The sequence below is a fragment of the Rhinoraja longicauda genome, chromosome 24 (genome assembly GCF_053455715.1).
Source record: "Rhinoraja longicauda isolate Sanriku21f chromosome 24, sRhiLon1.1, whole genome shotgun sequence".
NCBI classification, from domain to species: Eukaryota; Metazoa; Chordata; class Chondrichthyes; order Rajiformes; family Arhynchobatidae; genus Rhinoraja; species Rhinoraja longicauda.
The window spans coordinates 19,565,458-19,590,901 of record NC_135976.1 but is presented as its reverse complement, the minus strand read 5'-3'; the positions used below and the strand labels follow the sequence as shown (position 1 = coordinate 19,590,901).

The following is a 25,444-nucleotide window of genomic DNA, read 5'->3' as shown; positions in this document are numbered from 1 at the left end:
CCATTTCTTTGTTCTCCATTACTTCTTCTCCAGTGACGTTTTCCAGCGTCCAAATGTCCACTCGCCTCTTTTACTCTTCATATATTTGAAGAAACTTTTGATATCCTCCTCCCTCACCTTGTCACCCCCTCACCACGTCCACGGTGTCCGACCCCCTCACTCCCAGCCCACCTACCGACCTCTTCCCGCACCCCTACCCTCCATTCTGCGCTATCTCTCCCTCCTGACACCTTTAACCCCCACCCCGTTCTTACCCTCATCTCCCTTCTACCCCTACCTACTCCTCCCATACCCTACTATCTCCCCTTACCCCATTCTCCCAATCCTCATTCTCTCCTTCCACCCTCTCCCCTCAGTTCTCCTACCCTCTCCCCTCAGTTCTCCTACCCTCTCCCCTCAGTTCTCCTATCCTCTCCCCTCAGTTCTCCTACCCTCTCCCCTCAGTTCTCCTACCCTCTCCCACTCTCCCATCCTCTCCACCCTCCCCCCAAAAATCAAGATACCAAGGGGGCATTCCTTTAAGGTGAGAGACAAAGCTTAAATGAGATGTGCAGGGTAGGTTTTATTTTACACAGAGGGCGGTGGGTGCCTGGAACGTGCTGCCAGGGATGGTGGTTGAGGTAGATGTGATAGTGGAGTTTGAAAGATCTTTGCATAGGCATGTAGATATGCAGGGAATATGGATTAGACGCAGGCAGTCACGAGTCAGTCTTGGCGTCATGTTCAGCACAGACTCTGTGGGCCAAAGGGCCACTTCTTATGCTGCACTGTTCCATGTTCCTCAAAGGTCCTGTGTGGTCATTTTTCTAAACGTTACATACACTTCCTTTTACCTTTTGACCAAATGTACAACCTCTGGTCATCCATGGTTCCCTTTACCTTGCGGTCCGGTCCCAATACTTCCTCCTCACTGGAACATGCCGGCCCTGAAAGCTGGTCAGATGTAGATTTTCCCAATAACCATTGATCACAATTAGCTCAGGCTCCTGAGAAATGCTGCTGTAATTTGTTGTACTCTCATTTAGCACCTTGGGGTAATTTAATACCCTCATTTAGTACCTTCCCCCAGGGTCCAGCAGCTGAGAGAATTTTTCACCCAGTTTGAAGGAGCTGCTCCTTGCATTTTGGCTTAACTTTATTGCCACAATCCCAATCTTTAGGCACTCAGTGCAGGGGGGGGTTGGTTGGTCAGAGTATGATATGGTCCTCAGCCTGGCCAAGCTGCCCATTCATGGGTCACAATGACAAGCGGACAAGGGCACTGCCTGAGCCGACTTGAGAAAGAACACACCTTGTTCACAGGCACCAAGGAGGGGTTCCAGGACCGCTGCACACCGCGGGGGATTGGCTGCATCCTGGATCAGGATTGTGATACAGTGACGTGAGGTTTGTTTTGGTGGTGGGTGTTTTGTTATAGGTTTTAGTGGTTTGTGCAATTGTAAATACTTGATGTGATATTGTGATAAACCTCACTTTGTTATGAAAGGACGTTTCACAGCTGAGCTCATTGGCCGGGCTGGAGTGTCCAATGAGCAGAGGTGGACGGGACTGCCTGGAACACTGTGCACCTTAGCTGCTGTCTGTGTGGAGTTTGCACGTTCTCCCTGTGACCAGTTGTGTTGTTCCCAGGTGCTCCAATTTCCTCCCTAATCCCAATTCCAATGTTGGCAAGACAGCCCCGTGGATGGGAACTCTTTGGATAGGGGCCAAGAGCAGGCAATCAGGGGTTACACAGCTGGGCACCACGGGCAGCTTGGACCAAAGGGTCTGTTCAATGTGACAAGCTCAAGGTTGAAAAATAAGCAGGTTGCCTGTTGGGGGCAGAAAGGGGGGGGGGGGGCTTTGGCAGCTGACACCTCCCTCACTCACCCTGCGGTGTGGAGGTTCTGCAGAGGGAGAAGGATTGGTGATGGGGGGAGCCGGAGTGGGCAGCCAGGATAGAAAGGAACAGGAGAGACACTTCATGGCACAAATGGCCTCTATATTATTTAAGGGAAGTGAGGGAGGAAAAGAGAGATGGGTGGCAGGCAAGCAGAGAGGGTACAGCAGGGAGAGAGGGAGGGAGATGAGACAGTGGCAGTGACACCGACCCCAGGCTCACCGCCGCCCTGTCCCCTCGGCTGGTGATGGACACAGGGCAGGGGGCAGGGTACAGGGGGTAGGGTACAGTGGGGAGAGAGGGAGGGGAGGGAGATGGGACAGTGGCAGTGACACCGACCCCAGGCTCACCGCCGCCCTGTCCCCTCGGCTGGTGATGGACACAGGGCAGGGGCAAGCGTCCATGAACACAACACAGGGCACAACACTGACAGAGACAAGGAACACTTTATTCAATTTTTGTTGCAGGACAAGGGTGTTGAGAGAAGGGCGAGAGAGAAGAGAGCTTAACAGCTTTGGTGATAACCCATCTCGTGACTCAGAGAGGGGCGAGAGGACTCACACAGGCCCATCCTCATCCCGTTGCAGAGTAAACCCAAGTCTCACACCGTCAGACACAAAGTGAAGCTCCCTCGACATTGTCCCGTCACACACTCCCAGGGCATGGGTCAGATACAGAGTGAAGCTCCCTCGACATTGCCCCATCACACCCCGAGTACATGGGTTAGTCACACAGAGCTCTCTCCACCATGTCCATTCATGTACAAAAGTAGAGAAACAGATGATTCCAAAAACCGTGATATATTAAAATATAAAAACTGCAGTGCGCTCAAAAAAACGTCCTTCTATCCTCAGTTCTTCACAAATAACAGGCTCGAAGAAATCCACGAATGATTCAAACAACAAACGAAGATTTCTGCCTGAAGTCACCCTGATTAAAAAGGGAAAGAAAGAGTGTGTTAGACTGTTCATCGACACAAAAAGCTGTAACTCAGCGGGACAGGCAGCATCTCTGGAGAACATGGACACAGAGTGCTGGAGTGGCTCAGCGGGACAGGCAGCATCTCTGGAGAACATGGACACAGAGTGCTGGAGTGGCTCAGCGGGACAGGCAGCATCTCTGGAGAACATGGACACAGAGTGCTGGAGTGGCTCAGCGGGACAGGCAGCATCTCTGGAGAAGAGGAAAGGGTGACGTTTTGGGCCGAGACCCTTCTTCAGACTGTTTGTTGGATAGGAGGCAGCATGGGGCCAATTATGCTTAGACATAAATTCAGTCAACAGTGACGCAGCGGTAGAGTTGCTGCCTTACAGCTTCAGAGACCCGGGTTCGATCCTGACTATGGGTGCTGTCTGTATACAGTTTGCATGTTCTCCGTGACCGCGTGGGTTTTCTCTAAGTGCTCCGGTTTCCTCCCACACTCAAAAAGACGTGCAAGTTTATAGATTAATTGGCTTCTGTAAATTGTCCCTGGTGTATAGGATGCGAAACTGGGACAACAAAGAACGAGTTGGTCGGTGCAGTCCTGGTGGCCCAAAGTGACCCGTTTGCTCACCATCTCACTAAACTGAAACTAAAGCATGGAAACAGGCCCTTTGGCCCAACTCGTCTACGCCGACCAAGATGCCCCACTTAACCTAATACCATTTACCTACATTTGACCCATAATCCCTGTCAACCTTTCCTATCTATGTGCCTGTCCAAATGTCTTATAAATGTTGTTATAATAGCTATCTCAACTACCTCCTCCGGCAGCTCGTTACAAATAGCCACAACCCTCTGTGTAGAAAAGTTGCCCCTCAGGTCCATATTAAATCTTTCCCCTCTTACATTAAACCTATGTCCTCTGGTTCCGATTCCCCAACCCTGGGTAAAAACCTCTGTGCATTTACTCTATCTATTCCCCTCATGATCTTAAAGACCTCCAAGATCACTCCTCATTTTCCCACGCTGCAAGGAATAGAGTCCTACCCTGCCCAACCTCTCCCATTTACTCCAGCCCTCGAGTCCTAGCAACGTCCTCATTTCTAAAGTACAGTGCAGGAACAGTCCATTCGGCCCATCGTCCAATTTCATCACAAAATGCCACTGTCTCTACACGTGGTCCGGGAGGGGCGAGGGGGGGGGGGGAGGTGGGCGATCGGGGCAAGCGAGGGTGGGTAGGGAGGGGGTGACAGGGTTATGTGGGAAGGCACAGGGAGTGTGTGCGGTGCATGATGTGTGTGGGAAGGGCATGGGGAGACTACGGAGGGAGACAGCGAGTGGGAAGACAGACACACCAACTCCATCTTCCCAAAATGCTTCACCATGAGGCCAGCCATCCCGCGCTCCGAACCTCCAACCCCCCCGCCACTCAAACCCACCCCTCCACCTGACACTCAAACCCCCCCAAGACACTTGACCCCCCCACCCCACCAGCCCCGACACTTGAACCCCCGGCCACTTGACCACCCCCCACTCACATCGTCGGTCGTGTCTGCAGGCGGCTGGCTGTAGATCACCTTCGGCTTGTTGCTGGGGGAGAGAGAGCATTGTCACACTCAGAGAGAGGGGGGGGGGGCATGTATGTGGGGGTGCGGGGGTCGGAGGGGGTCACAGGTATGTCGAGGTGTTGGGGAGAGAGAGAGAGAGAGAGAGAGAGAGAGAGAGAGAGAGAGAGAGAGAGTGTGTGTGTGTGTGCAGGGACTGGAGAGGTCACAGAATGAGGGGTTTGAGTATGGGGGGTGGGTAACAGACAGAGAGAGTGAGTGTTAAAGACTGGAGGGAGGATTATAGAGAGAATGGAGGGGGGGGGGTTAGAGGAAGATATGGGGGCGTTACAGGGAGATATGGAGTGAGAAGGGGTTACGGAGATGGGGAGGATTACAGAGTGTGCGGTGGATACAAGTCCAGAGGGGTTACAGAGATGATACCTTACCTTTCTTTCCCTGTAGGGGTGGGAGAGTGGACAGAAAGAGGAGAGATTAGAGCCAGAGGATACAATTCCACCCCCTCCCCTCGCTCAGTCCCCCCCCATCCTAAACACCCACTCCCTCCACTCCACCAACCCGAAACCTCCCTCCACCCCAAACCCACCCAACCCCCTAATCCACCCCAAACCCACCCAACCCCCTAAACCACCCCAAACCCACCCAACCCCCTAATCCACCCCAAACCCCTAATCCACCCCAAACCCACCCAACCCCCTAATCCACCCCAAACCCACCCAACCCCCTAATCCACCCCAAACCCACCCAATCCCCTAATCCACCCCAAACCCACCCAACCCCCTAATACACCCCAAACCCACCCAACCCCCTTCGTCTACCACCTCCCACCTTACCCCCTTCCTCCAGCATGAGATCCAGCCAGCCCTCGCTGGGCAGGATGGAGAGGGACAGGGGGGAGGGGACACAGGGAGAGGGGGGACAGGGGACACAGGGGGAGGGGGGACAGGGGACACAGGGGGTGGGGGTTAGGGATTGGGGATGTGGTACTTACGTCCCAGGTATCCCTTGCGGTAGGCGAACCAGAGTCCGATGCCAATGAAGGCCAGGATGATGAGGGCCACGATCACCCCGGCAACGATGCCCCCCACGTTGCTTTCATCTACACAGACGGCAGGAAATAGGCAACCGTCAGGCCATTCAGCCCCTCGGTGTAGGCGAGCTCACACGGGCAGCAGCAGGCCAGGGGGGAGGGGGGGGGGCGGAAGTGGAGGAGATGGAACGGGGCAGAACGGAGGTAGGGGGAGCAGGAGAAGGGAACAGGACATTCAGCCCCTCTCTGTAGCCTGGTACATGTGGACAGCAGCAGGCTGTTCCCGGGAGGGAATGGCGGTGGGGACGGGGAGAGGGTGGGGACGGGGAGAGGGTGGGGACGGGGAGAGGGTGGGGACGGGGAGAGGGTGGGGACGGGGAGAGGGTGGGGACGGGGAGAGGGTGGGGACGGGGAGAGGGTGGGGACGGGGAGAGGGTGGGGACGGGGAGAGGGTGGGGACGGGGAGAGGGTGGGGACGGGGAGAGGGTGGGGACGGGGAGAGGGTGGGGACGGGGAGAGGGTGGGGACGGGGAGAGGGTGGGGACTGGGAGAGGGTGGGGACGGGGAGAGGGTGGGGACGGGGAGAGGGAGGGGTGTCACTTACACACTTGCATGTGGTGGAGGGAGCTCTTGATGGGCTCCCCCACCCCATTGCTGGCTTCACACTTGTAATCACCAATGTCTGCCTTCCCCACCGGGTCAAAAGTCTGGGGTCAGAGACAGCAGGGGCAACATGTCAGTTACAGACCTCTTTCCCCCACCCGTCTAATCCAAACCCCAACCCATGCCCATCCTGTGCCCAACACATCCACCCCTCCACAACCTCCACCCCCCTGCCCCCACCCGCAGCCCCTCGTCATCCGATAACCCCACCACCTCCATCCTCTTTCCCCTTCCCTCACCCAACCCCCCACCCTACCCCACGTCATCGATACCCCTCTCCCACCCAGACCCCACCCTTCCTCCTAACCTCCCCCCACCCACCACTACCTCGTCCCCCTGCACCCTCCCCACTCCGCCCCTCCCTTCGCTGCCCCCCACCATCCGCCATCCAATAACCTCCCTCCTCGCCTCCCCCTGCCAGCGCTCGCCATCCGAAACCCACCCGCCCTACCTGCCCCCCCTCCATGGGGGGGTGGGCACTCACCAGCTGCCCGGTGTCGGGTTGGATAGTGTAGGAGGAGTTGCGGAAGCTGCCTCCACGCACCGGCTTCACGGGCATCGGAACCTCGTTGCGGTACCAGCGGAAGACGGGCGGTGGGTAGCCCTGGGTCTCTGCGCACTGCAGCTGCACCTTGCTGCCAATGACCACCGAGGAGGGTACATCGGCCACGGGCACCCCGGGGGGCACTGCGGAGGGAGGGGAGGGGAGGGGAGGGGAGGGACGGGCAGTGAGTCACACCTTCCAGAGAGCATGTCCATCCTCTGACCTCCCCAGTCACCATCCACTCCCCCTAGTCGCCTTCTCTCAATCCCCATCTCATCACCCTGCCCCCTCTCCACCTGGCATCACCCCTCCCCCTCTCCACCTGGCATCACCCCTCCCCCTCTCCATCTGGCATCACCCCTCCCCCTCTCCATCTGGCGTCACCCTGCCCCCTCTCCACCTGGCATCATCCCCTCCCCCTCTCCACCTGGCGTCACCCGCCCCCTCTCCACCTGGCATCACCCCGCCCCCTCTCCACCTGGCATCACCCCGTCCCCTCTCCATCTGGCATCACCCCTCCCCCTCTCCACCTGGCATCACCCCTCCCCCTCTCCACCCGTGCCCGCACTCACCTCCCTACCTCCCTCTCACTATTTGTCCCCCCATCCCTCCCCACTCTCCTCCCCCCTGCCTTCCCTCCACCACTGACGCAGGCACCCCTCTCCACCCTGGCTTAGCCACTCCTCCCTCCCCCCCCCCCCCGCCGGGCACCCCCTCACCCCTCACGACGAGCTCGACCATGACGGTGTCGGTGTGGGCCCCGTCGGGCGTGGTCACCTCACACATGTATTCACCGCTGTCTGTCTCCAGCGTATGGTCAAAGTGGAGAGCAGTGGTCGAGAGCTCCACACGGCCCACATAACTCTCTGCATGGGGAGACAGGGAGAGGGTCAGAGACATGGGGAGAGTCAGAGACATGGGAAGAGGGGGGGGGGGTCAGAGACATGGGGAGAGGGGGGGGGGTCAGAGACATGGGGAGAGGGGGGGGGTCAGAGACATGGGGAGAGGGGGGGTCAGATATGGGGAGAGAGGGGGGGTCAGACATGGGGAGAGAGGGGGTCAGACATGGGGAGAGAGGGGGTCAGAGACATGGGGTGAGAGGGGGGTCAGAGACATGGGGAGAGAGGGGGGTCAGACATGGGGAGAGAGGGGGTCAGACATGGGGAGAGAGGGGGGGTCAGATATGGGGAGAGAGGGGGGTCAGACATGGGGAGAGAGGGGGGGTCAGACATGGGGAGAGAGGGGGTCAGAGACATGGGGATAGAGGATGGTCAGAGACATGGGGAGAGAGGGGGTCAGAGACATGGGGAGAGGGGGGGTCAGACATGGGGAGAGAGGGGGGGGTCAGATATGGGGAGAGAGGGGGGGTCAGACATGGGGAGAGAGGGGGGGTCAGACATGGGGAGAGAGGGGGGTCAGACATGGGGAGAGAGGGGGTCAGACATGGGGAGAGAGGGGGTCAGAGACATGGGGATAGAGGGGGGTCAGAGACATGGGGATAGAGGGGGGTCAGAGACATGGGGATAGAGGGGGGTCAGAGACATGGGGAGAGAGGGGGTCAGAGACATGGGGAGAGGGGGGGTCAGACATGGGGAGAGAGGGGGGGGTCAGATATGGGGAGAGAGGGGGGGTCAGACATGGGGAGAGAGGGGGGGTCAGACATGGGGAGAGAGGGGGGGTCAGACATGGGGAGAGAGGGGGTCAGAGACATGGGGATAGAGGGGGGTCAGAGACATGGGGAGAGAGGGGGGGTCAGAGACATGGGGATAGAGGGGGTCAGAGACATGGGGAGAGAGGGGGGTCAGAGACATGGGGAGAGAGGGGGGGTCAGAGGAACGGGGAGAGAGGGGGTCAGAGACATGGGGAGAGAGGGGGGTCAGACATGGGGAGAGGGGGGGTCAGACATGGGGAGAGGGGGGGTCAGAGACATGGGGAGAAAGGGGGGTCAGAGACATGGGGAGAGAGGGGGGTCAGAGACATGGGGAGAGGGGGGGTCAGAGACATGGGGTGAAGGGGGGTCAGAGACATGGGGTGAAGGGGGGTCAGACATGAGGAGAGAGGGGGTCAGAGACATGGGGTGAGGGGGGGTCAGAGACATGGGGAGAGGGTCAGAGAGATGGGGAGAGAGGGGGTCAGAGGAACGGGGAGAGAGGGGGTCAGAGGCACGGGGAGAGAGGGGGTCAGAGACATAGGGTGAGGGGGGGGTCAGACATGGGGAGAGAGGGGGGTCAGACATGGGGTGAGGGGGGGTCAGAGACATGGGGAGAGAGGGGGTCAGAGACATAGGGTGAGGGGGGGTCAGACATGGGGAGAGAGGGGGGTCAGACATGGGGTGAGGGGGGGTCAGAGACATGGGGAGAGGGGGGGTCAGAGACACGGGGGAGAGGGGGTCAGAGGCACGGGGAGAGAGGGGGTCAGAGACATGGGGTGAGGGAGGGGTCAGAGACATGGGGTGAGAGGGGGTCAGAGACATGGGGAGACAGGGAGAGGGTCAGAGACACGGGGAGAGAGGGGGGTCAGATATGGGGAGAGAGGGGGTCAGAGACATGGGGAGAGAGGGGGGGTCAGAGACATGGGGAGAGAGGGGGAGTCAGATACATGGGGAGAGAGGGGGGTCAGAGACATGGGGTGAGGGGGGGTCAGAGGTACGGGGAGAGGTGAGGCAGAGAAACATCGAAAATAGGTGCAGGGTCATCCAAAATCAGTATCCCATTCTTGTTTTTTCCCCTTGATTCCGTTAGCCCGAGGAGCGATATCTAACTTTCTCTTGAAATCATCCAGTGAATTGGCCTCCACTGTCTTCTGTGGCAGAGAATTCCACAGATTCACAACTCTCTGGGTGAAAAAGTTTTTTCTCATCTCAGTTCTAACTGGCCTACCACTTATTCTTAAACTATGACCCCTGGTTCTGGACTCCCCCAACATCGGGAACATTTTTCCTGCATCTAGCCTGTCCAATCCCATAAGAATTTTACATGTTTCTATAAGATCCCCTCTCATCTTTCTAAATTCCAATGAATATAAGCTGTTGATCCATTCTTTAGAGAGCTCGGAAGAAGGCCGAAAAGCAGGACCTCCAGGGTGGTTATCTCCGGTTTGCTTCCAGTTCCTCGTGCTGATGAGGGCAGGATCAAGGAGATGGGGGATCTGAATGTGTGGCTGAGGAGCTGGTGCAGGGAGCAGGGATTTAGATTCTTAGACCACTGGGACCGGTTTTGGAATAGGGGTGAATTGTACAAAAGGGATGTGGTTGCACCTCAACATGCAGGGGACCAGCATTCTGGCAGGCAGGTTTGCCACTGTTACACGGGTGGTTTTAAACTAAATAGTAGAGTAGACAAGGATGGAGTTAAAGGGAAAGAGAGTATAGGAAAAGTTAAGAAAGCCACCAGAATTAACAGGACGGAAAGCTCACGAAGGGATAGGACAGTATGGCCAAGTGTAGTAGTAATCGATGTGGAAGCTGAAATGAGCAAAGGTTTAAAAGTACCATATATGAATGCGCAAAGTATAAGAAGTAAAGTGGATGTGTTTTAGGCTCAGTTAGAGATTGGTAGGTATGACTGTGGGGATTACAGAGATGTGGCTACAGAAGGATCAGGACTGGGAACTGAATATTCAGGATTATACGTCCTATAGAAAGGACAGGCAGGTGGGCAGAGGAGGTGGGGTAGCTCTGTTGGTGAGGGATAAACGTCAGTCCCTTGCGAGGGGTGACATAGGGACTGACGATGTAGAGTCACTGTGGATAGAGTTGAGGAATTGTAAAGGGAAGAAGACACTAATGGGAGTTATCTACAGGCCCCCAAACAGTAGCCCAGATATAGGCTGTAAGTTGCAGCAGGAGTTAAAACTGGCATGTAACAAAGGTAATGCCACTGTGGTTATGGGGGATTTCAATATGCAGGTAGACTGGGAAAATCAGGTTGGCTATGGACCCCAAGAAAGGGAGTTTGTGGAGTGCCTCCGAGATGGATTCTTAGAGCAGCTTGTACTGGAGCCTACCAGAGAGAAGGCAATTCTGGATTTAGTTTTGTCCAATAGACAATAGGTGCAGGAGGAGGCCATTCGGCCCTTCGAGCCAGCACCGCCATTCAATGTGATCATGGCTGATCATTCTCAATCAGTACCCCGTTCCTGCCTTCTCCCCATACCCCCTGACTCCGCTATCCTTAAGAGCTCTATCTAGCTCTCTCTTGAATGCATTCAGAGAATTGGCCTCCACTGCCTTCTGAGGTAGAGAATTCCACAGATTCACAACTCTCTGACTGAAAAAGTCCTTCCTCATCTCAGTTCTAAATTGCCTACCCCTTATTCTTAAACTGTGGCCCCTTGTTCTGGACTCCCCCAACATTGGGAACATGTTTCCTGCCTCTAATGTGTCCAACCCCTTAATTATCTTATACGTTTCGATAAGATCTCCTCTCATCCTTCTAAATTCCAGTGTATACAAGCCTAGTCGCTCCAGTCTTTCAACATATGATAGTCCCGCCATTCCGGGAATTAACCCAGTAAACCTACGCTGCACGCCCTCAATAGCAAGAATATCCTTCCTCAAATTTGGAGACCAAAACTGCAGAAGGACCTCTTTGCTTCTATACTCAACTCCTCTTGTTATGAAGGCCAACATTCCATTGGCTTTCTTCACTGCCTGCTGTACCTGCATGCTTCCTTTCAGTGACATGAACCAGATTTTATAAGGGAACTCAAGGTAAAGGAACCGCTTGGAGGTAGTGACCATAATATGATTAGTTTTAATCTTCAATTTGAGAGGGAGAAGGTTAAATCAGAAGTGTCAGTGTTGCAGTTGAACAAAGGGGACTATGAAGGCATGAGGGAGGAGCTGGCCAAGGTAGACTGGAAAGGGATCCTAGCAGGAATGACGGTGGAACAGCAATGGCAGGAATTTCTGAGCATAATCCAGAAGACGCAGGATAATTTCATTCCAAAGGGGAAGAAAGATTATAAGGGGAGTAGGAGGCAACCGTGGCTGACAAGGGAAGTTAGGGATGGAATAAAACTAAAAGAAAAGATGTATAACACAGCAAAGAGTAGCAGGAAGCCAGAGGATTGGGAAACTCATAGGACAACAGAAGGTAACAAAAAGGGCAATATGGGCGACATGGGTGAAATTATTATGGGTAACAAGGAAATGGCGGAAGAGTTGAACAGGTACTTTGAATCTGCCTTCACTAAGGAAGACACAAACAATCTCTCAGATGTACTAGAGGACAGAGGATCTTGGGAGACAGAGGAACTGAAAGAAATTAGCATTAGGCGAGAAATAGTATTGGGTAGACTGATGGGACTGAAGACTGATAAATCCCTTGGGCCTGATGGTCTGCATCCCAGGGTACTCAAGGAAGTGGCTCTAGAAATCGTGGACGCATTGGTGATCATTTTCCAATGTTCAATAGATTCAGGATCAGTTCCTGTTGATTGGAGGATAGCTAATGTTATCCCACTTTTCAAGAAAGGAGCGCGAGAGAAAACAGGGAATTACAGACCAGTTAGCCTGACATCGGTCGGTGGTGGGGAAGATGCTGGAGTCAATAATTAAAAGAGGTAATAACGGTGTATTTGGATAGCAGTAAAAGGATTGGTCCAAGTCAGCATGGATTTATGAAAGGGAAATCCTGCTTGACTAATCTTCTGGAATTTTTTGAGGAGGTGACAAGTAAAATGGATGAAGGAGAGCCAGTGGATGTAGTGTACCTAGACTTTCAGAAAGCCGTTGATAAGGTCCCACATGGGAGATTGGTGAGTAAAATTAGAACACGTGGTATTGGGGGTAGAGTGTTGACATGGATAGAGAATTGATTGGCAAGCAAAGAGTAGGAGTAAACGGGTCCTTTTCAGGATGGCAGGCAGTGGTGAGTGGAGTGCCGCAAGGCTCGGTGCTGGGGCTGCAACTGTTTACAGTATATATTAATGATTTGGATGATGGAATTAGAAGTAACACTAACAAGTTTGCGGATGACACAAAGCTGGGTGGCAGTGTGAACTGCGAAGAGGATGTTAGGAGGTTGCAGGGTGACTTGGACAGATTGAGTGAGTGGGCAAATGCATGGCAGATGCAGTATAATGTGGATAAATGTGAGGTTATCCACTTTGGCGGCAAAAACGAGGCAGATTATTATCTCAATGGTGTCAGATTAGGTAAAGAGGAAGTGCAATGAGACCTGGGTGTCCTTGTACATGAGTCACTGAAAGTAAACTTGCAGGTACAGCAGGCAGTGAAGAAAGCTAATGGCGTGTTGGCCTTTATAACGAGAGGATTTGAGTATAGGAGCAAAGAGGTCCTTCTGGAGTTGTATATGGCCCTGGTGAGACTACATCTGGAGTATTATGTTCAGTTTAATCTTCTAATTTAAGGAAGGATATCCTTGCTATTGAGGCAGTGCAGTGTAAATTCACGAGGTTAATCCCTGGGATGGCGGGACTGTCATATGAGGAAAGATTGGGCTTGTATACACTGGAGTTTAGAAGGATGAGAGGGGGATCTTATAGAGACGTATAAAATTATAAAAGGATTGGACAAGCTAGATGCAGGAAAAAAATTCCCAATGTTGGGTGAGTCCAGAACCAGGGGCCACAGTCTAAGAATAAAGGGGGGGCCATTTAAAACTGAGGTGAGGAGAAACTTTTTCTCCCAGAGAGTTGTGAATTTGTGGAATTCTCTGCCACAGAGGGCAGTGGAGGCCAATTCACTGGATTAATTTAAAAGAGTTAGATAGAGATCTAGGGGCTAGTGGAATCAAGGGATATGGGGAGAAGGCAGGCACTGGTTACTAATTGTGGATGATCAGCCATGATCACAATGAATGGCGGTGCTGGCTCGAAAGGCTAAATGGCCTCCTGCACCTATTTTCTATGTTTCTATCATATGGCAGTCCCGCCTTCCCAGGAATTAACCTGGTGAACCTAGGCTACACTCGTCAATAGCAAGAACGTCCTACCTCAAATTAGGAGAACAAAACTGAACATTAAACTCCAGGTGTGGTCTCCCTAGGGCCCTGTACAACTGCAGTCGGACCACCTTGCTCCTATACTCAAATCCTCTCGCTATGAAAGCCAACATGCCATTTGATTTCTTCGCTGTCTGCTGTACCTGCATGCTTACTTTCAGTGACCGATGTACAAGGACACCCAGGTCTTGTTGCATCTCCCCTTTTCCTAATCTGACCCCATTCAGAAAATAATCTGCCTTCCTGTTCTTGCCACCAAAATGGATAACCTCACATTTATTCACATTATATTGCATCTGCCCACACACCCAACCTATCCAAATCACCCTGCAGCCTCATAGCATCCTCCTCGCAGCTCACACTGCCACCCAGCTTTGTGTCACCTGCAAACTTGGAGATGGCACTTTTAATTTCCTCATCTAAATCATTAATATATATTGTAAATAACTGCGATCCCAGCACTGAGCCTTGCGGCACCCCACTAGTCACTGCCTGCCATTCTAAAAAGGACCCGTTAATTCCTACTCTTTGCTTCCTGTCTGCCTACCAGTTCTCTATCCATGTCAATACTCTACCCCCAATGCCATTTTACACACTAATCTCTTGTGTGGGACCTTGTCAAAGGCTTTTTGAAAGTCCAGCTACACCACATCCACTGGCTCTCCCTTATCCATTCTACTTGGTACATCCTCAAAAAATTCCAGAAGATTAGTTAAGCATGATTTATTTCCCCATCACAAATCCATGATGATTTTGACTGACCCTGTCACTGCTTTCCAAAGGCGCTATTACATCTTTAATAATCAACTCAAGCATCTTCCTCGCTACCAATGTCAGGCTAACTAGTCTATAATTCCCCGTTTTCTCTCTTTCCCCTTTCTTAAAAAGTGGGGTTACATTAGCTACCCTCCAGTCCACAGGAAACGATCCAGTCTATGGAACATTGGAAAATGATCACTAATGCATCGATGATTTCTTGGGCCACCTCCTTGAGTTCTCTCGGATTCAGACCACCAGGCCCTGGGGATTTACCTGCCTTCAGTCCCAACAGTTTACCTTACACCATTTCCTGACTAATGTGGATTCCTTCAGTTCCTCTCTCCCACTAGATCCTCAGTTCCTTAATATTTCCAGGAGATTGTTTGTGTCATCCTTAGTGAAGACAGAACCAAAATAATTGTTTAACTGGTCTGTCATTTCCTTGTTTTCCCATTATAAATTCACCTGTTTCTGACTGTAAGAGACCTACATTTGTCTTCACTAATCTTTTCCTCTTCACATATCTATAGAAGCTTTTAGAGCCAGTTTTGATATTCTCTACAAGATTTCTTTCATGCTCTATTTCCCCCCTCTTAATTAAGCCCTTTGTCCTCCTCTGTTAAGTTCTAAATTTCTCCCAGTCCTCCGGTTTGCTGCTTCCTCTGACCAATTTATATGCCTCTTCCTTGGATTTAACATTATCCCTAATTTCCCTTGATTGTCACAGTTGAGCAGCCTTCCCCGTTTTATTTTTACGCCAGACAAGGATGAACAATTGTTGTCATTCATCGATGCGATCTTTAAATCTTTGCCATTGCTTATCCACCATCAATCCTTTAAGTATCATTTGCCAGTCTATCCGAGCCAATTCCTGTCTCATACCATCAAAATTACCTTTCTTTAAGCTCAGGACCCTTGTCTCTAAATTAACCGTGTCACTCTCCATCCGAATGCAGAATTTCACCATATTATGGTCTGTTGCCCAAGGGGCTTTGCACCACAAGATTGCTAATTAATCCTTCCTCGTTACACAATACCCAGTCTAGGATGGCCTGCCCTCTAGTTGATTCCTCTACATATTGGCTTAGATAACCACCCCATATACACTCCAGGAAATCCTCCTCACTGTTGTTACGAATGAGCCCAATCTATATGTAGATTAAAGTCAGCCATAACTGCTGTACCTTTGCTACACGCATCCCTAATTTCCTGTTTGATGCTATCCCTAACCCCACTACTGCTGTTTGGTGGTCTGTGCACAACTCCAACAAGCGTTTTGTGCCCTTGGCTATTTCGCGGTTCTACCCATACCGATTCTACAGCATCCAAGCTAATGTCTCTCCTAGATATTGCAATAATCTCCTCTTTGACCAGCATTGCCACCCTACCTTCTCTTCCTTTCTGTCCATCTTTCCTGAATATTGAATACCCCTGCACGTTGAGCTCCCAGCTTTGGTCACACTGGAGCCATGTCTCCGTAATCCCAACTATATCATATCATATCCGAGAGGGGGGAGATGAGACGGGGAGGGGGGGGTTTAGCCACGGCAGAGGGGGGTGGTGGTCCAACCTACCAGTGATCTGCTTGTTGTAGTAGACGAGGCGGAAGGATCCCTGCAGGTCTTTGAACTTCCACTCCACGCGGGGGTCCCCAAAGTCGGCGGTGTACTGATAGTACAGGTCGGCAGCTGGGGGCAGAGCCAGGCATTAGCACCGTGGGGAGGTGGTGGTGGCACCAGAGGGAGGGGCCCGCAGGAGGAGGGTGTGAAGGCAGAGGTGGGGGGGAGGGGGGGAGGACACCAGAGAGGGGGGTGGCTGCCGGAGGGGTGGTTTGGGGGACTGGGATGGGGGGATGGTGTCAAGGGGCGGCCATGGGGGGTGGAACGCGGCTGGGGAGCGGAGAGAGAGGACGCTGCGGGAGGAAACATCGAGGGGGAGAGATAGCGATGGGGTGCTGCAGGAGGGGCAGCGTGGGGGCTGCACTGGGGTGCAGTGATGCAGGGGCGAGGTGACGTGGAGGGGGTGTGAGAGACGGCGTGGAGGAGGGGGTGTGGAGGGGGCGAGAGAGGGTGTGAGAAGCAGTCGAGGAGGTGGCGGTGGGGGTGCAGTGAGTGGACAGTGGCCCACTCTTCCTTTACCTTCTCCAGCTCCCACGCTCACTTTTGGTGTCGTACTCGTCACGTCGAAGGATCCACTCAAAGACACTGTCAAAGACACAGCACGTCAGCCAAGGGTCACAAATCACCCTAACCCTGGGGGTTCAGTCTGAAGAAGGGTCTCGATCCGAAACGTCACCCATTCTTCTCTCCTGAGATGCTGCCTGACCCGCTGAGGTACTCCAGCTTTTTGTGAAATAAATACTTTCGATTTGTACCAGCATCTAGTTATTTTCTTACACTAACCCTGGGGGAGCTCTGCCTCACTATTTCTGTACCCTGACTGGAGTCTCTCAGTCCTTCTCGCAGGGGAATATCTGTATCCCAAAAGAACACGACCCAAAACTTTATCTATTCCTTTTCTCCAGAGATGCTGCCTGACCCGATGAGTTACTCCAGCCGTTTATGTCTGCAGTACACTGGCCGGTGCCTCTCAGTTCCTATCTCTCAGGGGGATATCGATACACTGTGTGGCCAAATTGTGCTCTAAATAATTTGCAAATTAACAGATGACAACTGTGAAGGGCTGGATGTTGAAGAACAATGAGACAAAGTGCAGGAATGAGACAGAGTGTTTAGTATCATGGTGTCAAAACAATAACCTCTCCCTCAATATCATGCAAACCAAGGAGCAGGGGGCAGGTGGAGTACACACTCAGACTGCATCAATGGTGCTGAAGTACAGATAGTTGAAAGTTTCAAATTGCTTCCTCTCAGTATCACCAACCATTGGTGCGGGTCCAACAAACAGCCAGAGTACCCACCAATACTTCTGCTTCCTCATTAGACGAAGGACTTTCCAGTTACCAATTTCTACAGTTGCACCACAGTGCAGGAGGCAACATGGTGGTGCAGCACTAGAGTTGCTGCCTTACAGCGCCAGAGACCCGCGTTCAATTCTGACTATGGGTACTGTCTGTACGGAGTTTGTATGTTCTCCCTGTGTCCTGCGTGGGTTTTCTGTGTGTGCTCCGGTTTCCTCCCACACACCAATGCCGTACGGGTTTGTAGGGTTATTGGCTTGGTACATTTGTAAATTGTCTCTCGTGTTTGTAGCATAGTATTAATGTGCACGGGCTTGGTGGGCCATGCTGCATCTCTAAACTAAACTAATGAAAGCACCTCTTCAAGATGCATCCCGACCTGGTCTGGCAGCAGCTCTGGCCCAGAGTGCACGGACTTGTAGAGTCTGGGTATGGCACAGTGCGTGACATAAGGCTGCCTCTCTCCACCCCCAGCCCACACGCTGACTCGGGAGAGCAATGGACATAATCAGGGACCACTCACACTCCCAACACCGTCTCGTTTCCCCTCGCCCATCAGGCAAAAAGCTTCGACACATGCCACCAGATCCAAGGACAGCTCTTCCCACCCATACCTGACGATTGAATGGGCCTCTCATATGCCAGAGATGTATTCCCATTGTTCAGCTCTACCTCGTCATGGCCCTGGGCCTCTTGCTTGATTCTGCATTTGTGCTGCAGCTACGACTGCATTGTGCACCCTGCAACATTCATCGTTGTTACACTCCTGCATGATCGGATGGCACACATGTGTTGTGCCTTGGTAGCATGCAAACCAGTATTGTTCCACTGGATCGCTGCTTACGTGACAACAATAAAACAATAACAATATCCCTCAGTCCGTGTCTCTCTGGAACCAAAAGACACTTGTAGTCAATCCCCAATCTGTACACAACGATCGGTGTCTCGCAGTTCCTCTCTTTCAGGGGATTTCTGTAACTGCCTTGTGTGTCCCAGTTCCTCTCTCAGGGGGATATGTGTACGCTGACTGGAAATGTGCTGACAGGAGATTCATGCTGTGATATTCCTCCCCTGCCAGTGTTCAGCCCCTCCCTCTCTCTCTCTCTCTCTCTCTCTCTCTCACTGCCACACCCTCAGGAATGCAGCTGAACAGGAATTTCCTGCAACTGAGGTGAGCATTAACTATTGTGGAGCTACGTCTCACGCCCACGCTGTCTCTCACGCTCTGCAAAACCACACCCACAACAGATTTCACAACCTCTTTTCCTGGAAACCAACCATCTTATTGATATCTGGTCATTGTGGGTGGAGAGTGCTGCATATAGCCGTGGCCTGCAACAGGTACTTGAGCCGGTTCCCGGACTCGACTGCCGCCTGTCACTTCTGCGGCGAGGAAGAGACCGTGTACCATTTGTATACACAGTGCGAGAGGTTTCAGCCCCTGTTCAAGTATCTGAAGGGGCTGCTCCTCAAGTTTTGGATCCATTTTAGCCCCACGCTTCTGATTTTTGGGCACCCGGTACAGAGGGGGGAGGGAAGGGGGGGCTCTCTGTCGGTCTGCTCCAGGACCTGGCCAAGATGGCCATTCGCGGGTCCAGGCAGCGGGTAGTCAACGGCCGCACAGGGGTCGGCTGCCTGCCCCTTTTCTGGGCCTACGTCCGTGCCTGCGTGTCCCTGGAGAGGGAACACACGGTGTCTATGGGGACTGTGGAGGCCTTCCGTGAACGCTGGTCGCCGCGGGAGGTCGGATGTATTATTGACAAAGTTGGCGGAATTTTAATTCGATAACTGTTTTGTTTGTAAACTGCCGATACAGGCAGCTTTTGATTTGATCGCGTTACTACTTTGCATGTTTGTTTTTGTTTTGGAATAAAGTATTTCTATAAAAATAAAAGGGCACGGGTCAGAGTGAAGCTCCCTCTACACTGTCCCACCACACACTCCCACAGCACGGGTCAGAGTGAAGCTCCCTCTACACTGTCCCACCACACACTCCCACAGCACGGGTCAGAGTGAAGCTCCCTCTACACTGTCCCACCACACACTCCCACAGCACGGGTCAGAGTGAAGCTCCCTCTACACTGTCCCGCCACACACTCCCACAGCACGGGTCAGAGTGAAGCTCCCTCTACACTGTCCCGTCACACACTCCCACAGCACGGGTCAGAGTGAAGCTCCCTCTACACTGTCCCGTCACACACTCCCACAGCACGGGTCAGAGTGAAGCTCCCTCTACACTGTCTCGCCACACACTCCCCCGTCACACACTCCCACAGCACGGGTCAGAGTGAAGCTCCCTCTACATTGTCCCGCCACACACTCCCACAGCACGGGTCAGAGTGAAGCTCCCTCTACACTGTCCCGTCACACACTCCCACAGCATGGGTCAGAGTGAAGCTCCCTCTACACTGTCCCGTCACACACTCCCACAGCATGGGTCAGAGTGAAGCTCCCTCTACACTGTCCCGTCACACACTCCCACAGCACAGGTCAGAGTGAAGCTCCCTCTACACTGTCCCGCCACACACTCCCCCGTCACACACTCCCACAGCATGGGTCAGTGAAGCTCCCTCTACACTGTCCCACCACACACTCCCACAGCATGGGTCAGAGTGAAGCTCCCTCTACACTGTCCCACCACACACTCCCACAGCACGGGTCAGAGTGAAGCTCCCTCTACACTGTCTCGCCACACACTCCCCCGTCACACACTCCCACAGCATGGGACAGTGAAGCTCCCTATACACTGTCCCACCACACACTCCCACAGCATGGGTCAGAGTGAAGCTCCCTCTACACTGTCCCGTCACACACTCCCACAGCACGGGTCAGAGTGAAGCTCCCTCTACACTGTCCCACCACACACTCCCACAGCATGGGTCAGAGTGAAGCTCCCTCTACACTGTCCCGTCACACACTCCCACAGCACGGGTCAGAGTGAAGCTCCCTCTACACTGTCCCGCCACACACTCCCACAGCACGGGTCAGAGTGAAGCTCCCTCTACACTGTCCCGTCACACACTCCCACAGCATGGGTCAGAGTGAAGCTCCCTCTACACTGTCCCGTCACACACTCCCACAGCATGGGTCAGAGTGAAGCTCCCTCTACACTGTCCCGTCACACACTCCCACAGCACAGGTCAGAGTGAAGCTCCCTCTACACTGTCCCGCCACACACTCCCCCGTCACACACTCCCACAGCATGGGTCAGTGAAGCTCCCTCTACACTGTCCCACCACACACTCCCACAGCATGGGTCAGAGTGAAGTTCCCTCTACACTGTCCCACCACACACTCCCACAGCACGGGTCAGAGTGAAGCTCCCTCTACACTGTCCCGTCACACACTCCTGGGGCAGGGGTAGACAGGAGAGTGCAGTCGATGTGGGGGGCTGTGGGCTCACCTCCTACGGTCTGTGAGGCTCTGGGTGTTGTTGGTCGTGGGCGATACCCTAGGGCACAGATGCTGAGCATGTGGGGCACGGGTTGGCGTGACGTTCACGGGTTGACGTGCCCGCATTGGTGCATGGATGGAGTGGGCTGTTGGGTGCCCTGCAGCAGTCCGGGGATTAGATTCGATCGGGTGCCGCTGCAAGGCTGAGTATGTGCATTGGACATAACCGCAGGGGATCGGCAACATTGCCTGGCCAGGCTCATCCTGCACCTCCAGCCCAGCGGCACCACCAGGACAACCCCACTTTATGGCCAAGCGAAGACTCGGGAACCTTTTCAAAAACTTTGAATGCGAAAGATACAAGATGGTGCCAGAAAAGTGTTGACTCCTGGGTATTGCCTCTGTGGAATCAACTATTCATGTAATTGAAGATCGACACAAAGAGCTGGAGTAACTCAGCGGGACAGGTAGCATCTCTGGAGAGAAGGAAAGGGTAACGTTTCAGGTAGAGACCCCTCAGAATGAGAGTATGGGGAGACGGTCTAGAGATATGGAGGGGTAAGGTGTGAAAACGACAGATTAAAGCAGACCCATGTTCAAGGAAATGTAGAATGGTCCATTGTTGCCTGAGGGGAAGGTGACAATGGGCACACAATCAGTAAAATTAATCCGTAGGACAGTGAAACTAGTCGGAGAACTAGGCTGGTGGAGGGGCAGAGAGAGAGGGAAAACGAGGGTTATTTGAAGTTAGAGATATCAACATTAATACTGCTGGGTTGTAAACTGCCGCAGGCTATTGGCCTGTGACCACAGGTATACACAGTGCTGGGTCCAGTATTGTTTGTCATCTAAATTAATGATTTGTATGAGAATGTAGATGGAACCCTTAACAACTTTGCGAATGACACCACTACTGGTGTGTGGTGATGCACAACGAAGAAGAAGGCTGTCAAAGGTGACAGAAGGATTTAGTGGGCAAAGGTATGGCAGATGAAGTTTGGCAAGTGACAAGAGAAGGTTCATAAGGAATAAGAGGAGAATTTGGCCCATCAAGTCTACTCCGCCATTCAATCATTGCTGATCTATCAGCCTCCTCCTCACCCCATTCTCCTGCATTCTCCCCATAACCTCTAACCTGTACTAATCAAGAATCTATCTATCTCTGCCTTAAATATATCCACTGACTTGGCCTCCACAGCCTTCTGTGGCAAATAATTCCACAGATCTGCCACCCTCTGACTAAAGAAATTTCTCCTCATCTCCTTCCTAAAAGAACGTCCTTTAATCCTGAGGCCATGACCTCTAGTCCTAGACTCTCCCACTAGTGGAAACATCCTCTCCACGTCCACTCTATCCAAGCCTTTTCACTATTCTGTATGTTACAATGTGCCCCCCCCCCCCCTCATTCTTCTAAACCCCAGCGAGTACAGGCCAAGTGACCACAAATGCTCATCATAGGTTAACCTACTAATTCCTGGGATCATTCTTGTAAACCTCCTCTGGACCCTCTCCAGAGCCAGCACATCCTTCCTCAGATAAGGTGCCCAAAATTGCTCACAATATTCCAAATGCGGCCCCCGCATTTCATCCCTGTTTACAGTTCTGGTCACTGCTTAAGTGTGATTAAGCTAGGGAGTGTGCGGCAGACATTTACACGGACATTGCAGGGGCCGAGGGATGCGAGAGGGAAGAGTCTGGACACTCAATAGACTGCAGATGCTGGAATCTGGAACAAGAAACAACGTGCTGGAGGAACAGTGAGCCAGGTAGCGTGGATGGAGGGAAATGCACAGGTGACGTTTCGGGTCGGGACCCTGCCCACCGAGTTCCTCCAGCGGACAAAATGTGTGGGAAACTGCAAATGCTGGTTTACACCGAAGATTGACGCAAAATGCTGGAGTGATCAGTGGGACAAGCAGCATCTCTGGAGAAAAGGAATGGGCGACGTTTCGGGTCGAGTCCCGTCTTCAGACTGAGAGTCAGGGGAGAGGGAGACTAGAGATATCATGAGGTGAGTTGTGAAAATGACAGATCAAAGCAGACGATGATCAAGGAAATATAGAATGGTTCATTGTCACCTTCCCCTCAGCCAACAATAAGGCACACAATCAGTCAATATAATCAGCACAGTGGAACTGGTCAGAGAACTCGGGTGGGGGAGGGTCAGAGTGAGAAGGAAAGCAAGGCTCTGGCTTCCACCCACACTCCAAAGACGTGCAGGTTTATAGGTTAATAGGCGTCAGTAAAATTGTAAATTGTCCCTGGTGTGTAGAATAGTGCTGGTGGATCGCTGGCCGGCCGGCCGGCGCAGACTCTGTGGTGGGCCGCAGGACCTGTTTCCATGCTGTATCTCTAAAGTAAACCGATGCGCGCCACACTCCCCCCCCCTTCAGCTCTGCAGGCTCACGACCCCAGGGCTGGAGGGGTCGAGGGGTGTCTGAGGGGACATCACACGTGGGCCCCGGGGTGCAGCCTGGCCCACAAGGCCGATGCCTGCTGCTTGGGAAGATGGTGCCCAGCACGGGGTACATCAGCCTGCTGCCCCAGCCACAGCGATCGGCCCTCACCCACTAACTGGGAGCAGGCCGTTTTTAATTGCTGCAAACCTATCACTGCAACGAATGTGGTCAGAAATAGCCTACAGTTAATATTTACACACATTGTATTTTTAATCTAATAGTGTTGTACGTTGATAACATGGAATGATTGGCATTGAACTTTGGTAAACAAGGGATATCAGAATTGTAAACTCGAGTGAGAGCAGGGAAGGACACTGACTCGCGAGGTGAGAGAGAGAGGGGGGAGGGGAGAGGGGGGAAGGGGAGAGAGAAGGGGGAAAGATGGGGGGGGAAAGAGAGGGGGGGGAGGGGAGGAGGAGAGAGGGGGAGGAGGAGAGAAGGGGGGGAGAGGGGGGGAGGAGGAGAGAGGGGGAGAGGAGAGAGGGGGGAGGAGAGAGAGGGGGGAGGAGAGAGGGGGGAGGAGGAGAGAGGGGGGAGGAGAGAGGGGGGGAGGAGAGAGAGAGATTGAAGAGAGGGGATAGGGGAGAGTTGGGGAGGGGAGAGAGTTGGGGGGGTGGGAGAGGGAGTTGGGGGGGGTGGGAGAGGGAGTTGGGGGGGTGGGAGAGGGAGTTGGGGGGGGGTGGGAGAGGGAGTTGGGGGGGGGGGTGGGAGAGGGAGTTGGGGGGGGTGGGAGAGGGAGTTGGGGGGGGGGTGGGAGAGGGAGTTGGGGGGGGGGGTGGGAGAGGGAGTTGGGGGGTGGGAGAGGGAGTTGGGGGGGGTGGGAGAGGGAGTTGGGGGGGGTGGGAGAGGGAGTTGGGGGGGTGGGAGAGGGAGTTGGGGGGGGTGGGAGAGGGAGTTGGGGGGGGTGGGAGAGGGAGTTGGGGGGGGTGGGAGAGGGATTTGGGGGGTGGGAGAGGGAGTTAGGGGGTGGGAGAGGGAGTTAGGGGGTGGGAGAGGGAGTTGGGGGTGGGAGAGGGAGTTGGGGGTGGGAGAGGGAGTTGGGGGTGGGAGAGGGAGTTGGGGGTGGGAGAGGGAGTTGGGGGTGGGAGAGGGAGTTGGGGGTGGGAGAGGGAGTTGGGGGGGTGGGAGAGGGAGTTGGGGGTGGGAGAGGGAGTTGGGGGTGGGAGAGGGAGTTGGGGGTGGGAGAGGGAGTTGGGGGTGGGAGAGGGAGTTGGGGGTGGGAGAGGGAGTTGGGGGTCGGAGACAGACCTAATCTCCCTGCCGGCAATCCCACACTCGCCTTATGCCCGCTGTGAGAAATGTTGTTGGGTGTTATGCGCAGCCAACCCGTTCTCCCTCCACCCTCTCCTGCCCGCCGTCCCTCCCCGAGGTACGACGGTTACCTCACCGTGTCATCGTTTCACCGAAACTGGAGCCGCTCTCGCTTTCCACACACTTCCTGCAATCCGCGACGGTTACAGAAACCAGACTGAAACTCCATCGAAGGGGGCACTTCCCAAACTCCCCGAGATTCAATCCCACAGCCCCTGATCCCAGTACAGACCCCGCAGCCACTGACCCCAGGACAAACCACTACACACACTGCCCCTGATCCCAGTACAGACCCCACGGCCTCTGATCCCAATGCAAACTCATGCACCCACAGCCCCAAACCCTAATTCCTGTACAAACCCTACATCCACTGATCCCAGTCCAAACCCCTTGATCCCAGTACAAACCCCTTGATCCCAGTACAAACCCCTTGATTCCAGTCCAAACTCCTTGATCCCAGTCCAAACTCCTTGATCCCTGTACAAACCCCTTGATTCCAGTACAAACCCCTTGATCCCAGTACAAACTCCTTGATCCCAGTACAACCCCCTTGATCCCAGTACAAACTCCTTCACCCCACAACCCCTGATCCCAGTACTACCCCCACAGTTCCTGATCCCATTAGGACTCAGCAGGAACTCACCTAGTCCCCCCAGGAGAACCAGCAGACAGAGCCACGGGGAAGCCATCTTGTTGCATGCAGCAGACATGGACGCGGCGCCACTGAGGCCAACCTCCCCTTGCGGCCACACCTGGTCCAAGCCCCGCCCTCACCTGCCCAGGTAACCCCCGTCCCATTGGCTACCTACACTTCCGGCCTGCTTCCCATTGGTCGGACTCCCACGCGGCTCCGCCAATTGGCCGCCGGAGCTGCCACTCTGGTGACGGAGCCGGCTCGGATTGGCCAGAAGTACTCGCTCGGCGCTGATTGGCTAGCCAGGCGCGATCGTCAGTGGGGAGGGCTGTCATTGGATAGCTGCGGCGGGACGGGTGTCCACCAATCAGTAGCAACATTGGGCGCGGATTGGA

The 25,444-nt window shown here is 53.7% G+C and overlaps 1 protein-coding gene across 1 annotated transcript; it reads right to left on the bottom strand.

The window, feature by feature from the left end:
• Positions 1-2,325: 2,325 nt before the first annotated feature.
• LOC144605461 (junctional adhesion molecule A-like) lies at positions 2,326-25,160 on the bottom strand. Its single transcript, XM_078420752.1, has 10 exons — positions 25,059-25,160; positions 16,471-16,536; positions 15,907-16,020; positions 7,325-7,471; positions 6,546-6,748; positions 6,003-6,105; positions 5,360-5,467; positions 4,797-4,806; positions 4,342-4,393; positions 2,326-2,809 (listed from the first exon to the last, which is right to left on the bottom strand). The coding sequence occupies exons 1-10, from the start codon at positions 25,123-25,125 to the stop codon at positions 2,774-2,776; spliced, it is 906 nt and encodes a 301-aa protein (XP_078276878.1). The 5' UTR covers positions 25,126-25,160; the 3' UTR covers positions 2,326-2,773.
• Positions 25,161-25,444: the final 284 nt, after the last annotated feature.

What these genes read in the sequence shown, in the direction of transcription:
- LOC144605461 (XM_078420752.1), bottom strand. Translation starts at nt 25,125, where the DNA reads ATGTCTGCTGCATGCAACAAGATGGCTTCCCCGTGGCTCTGTCTGCTG. An exon ending in CCTCCACCACATGCAAGTGT is followed by an intron (nt 5,468 to 6,002) that starts GTAAGTGACACC and finishes CCGTCTGTGTAG; the next exon opens with ATGAAAGCAACGTGGGGGGC. An exon ending in CTGCAGACACGACCGACGAT is followed by an intron (nt 2,810 to 4,341) that starts GTGAGTGGGGGG and finishes CTTTTTAATCAG; the next exon opens with GGTGACTTCAGGCAGAAATC.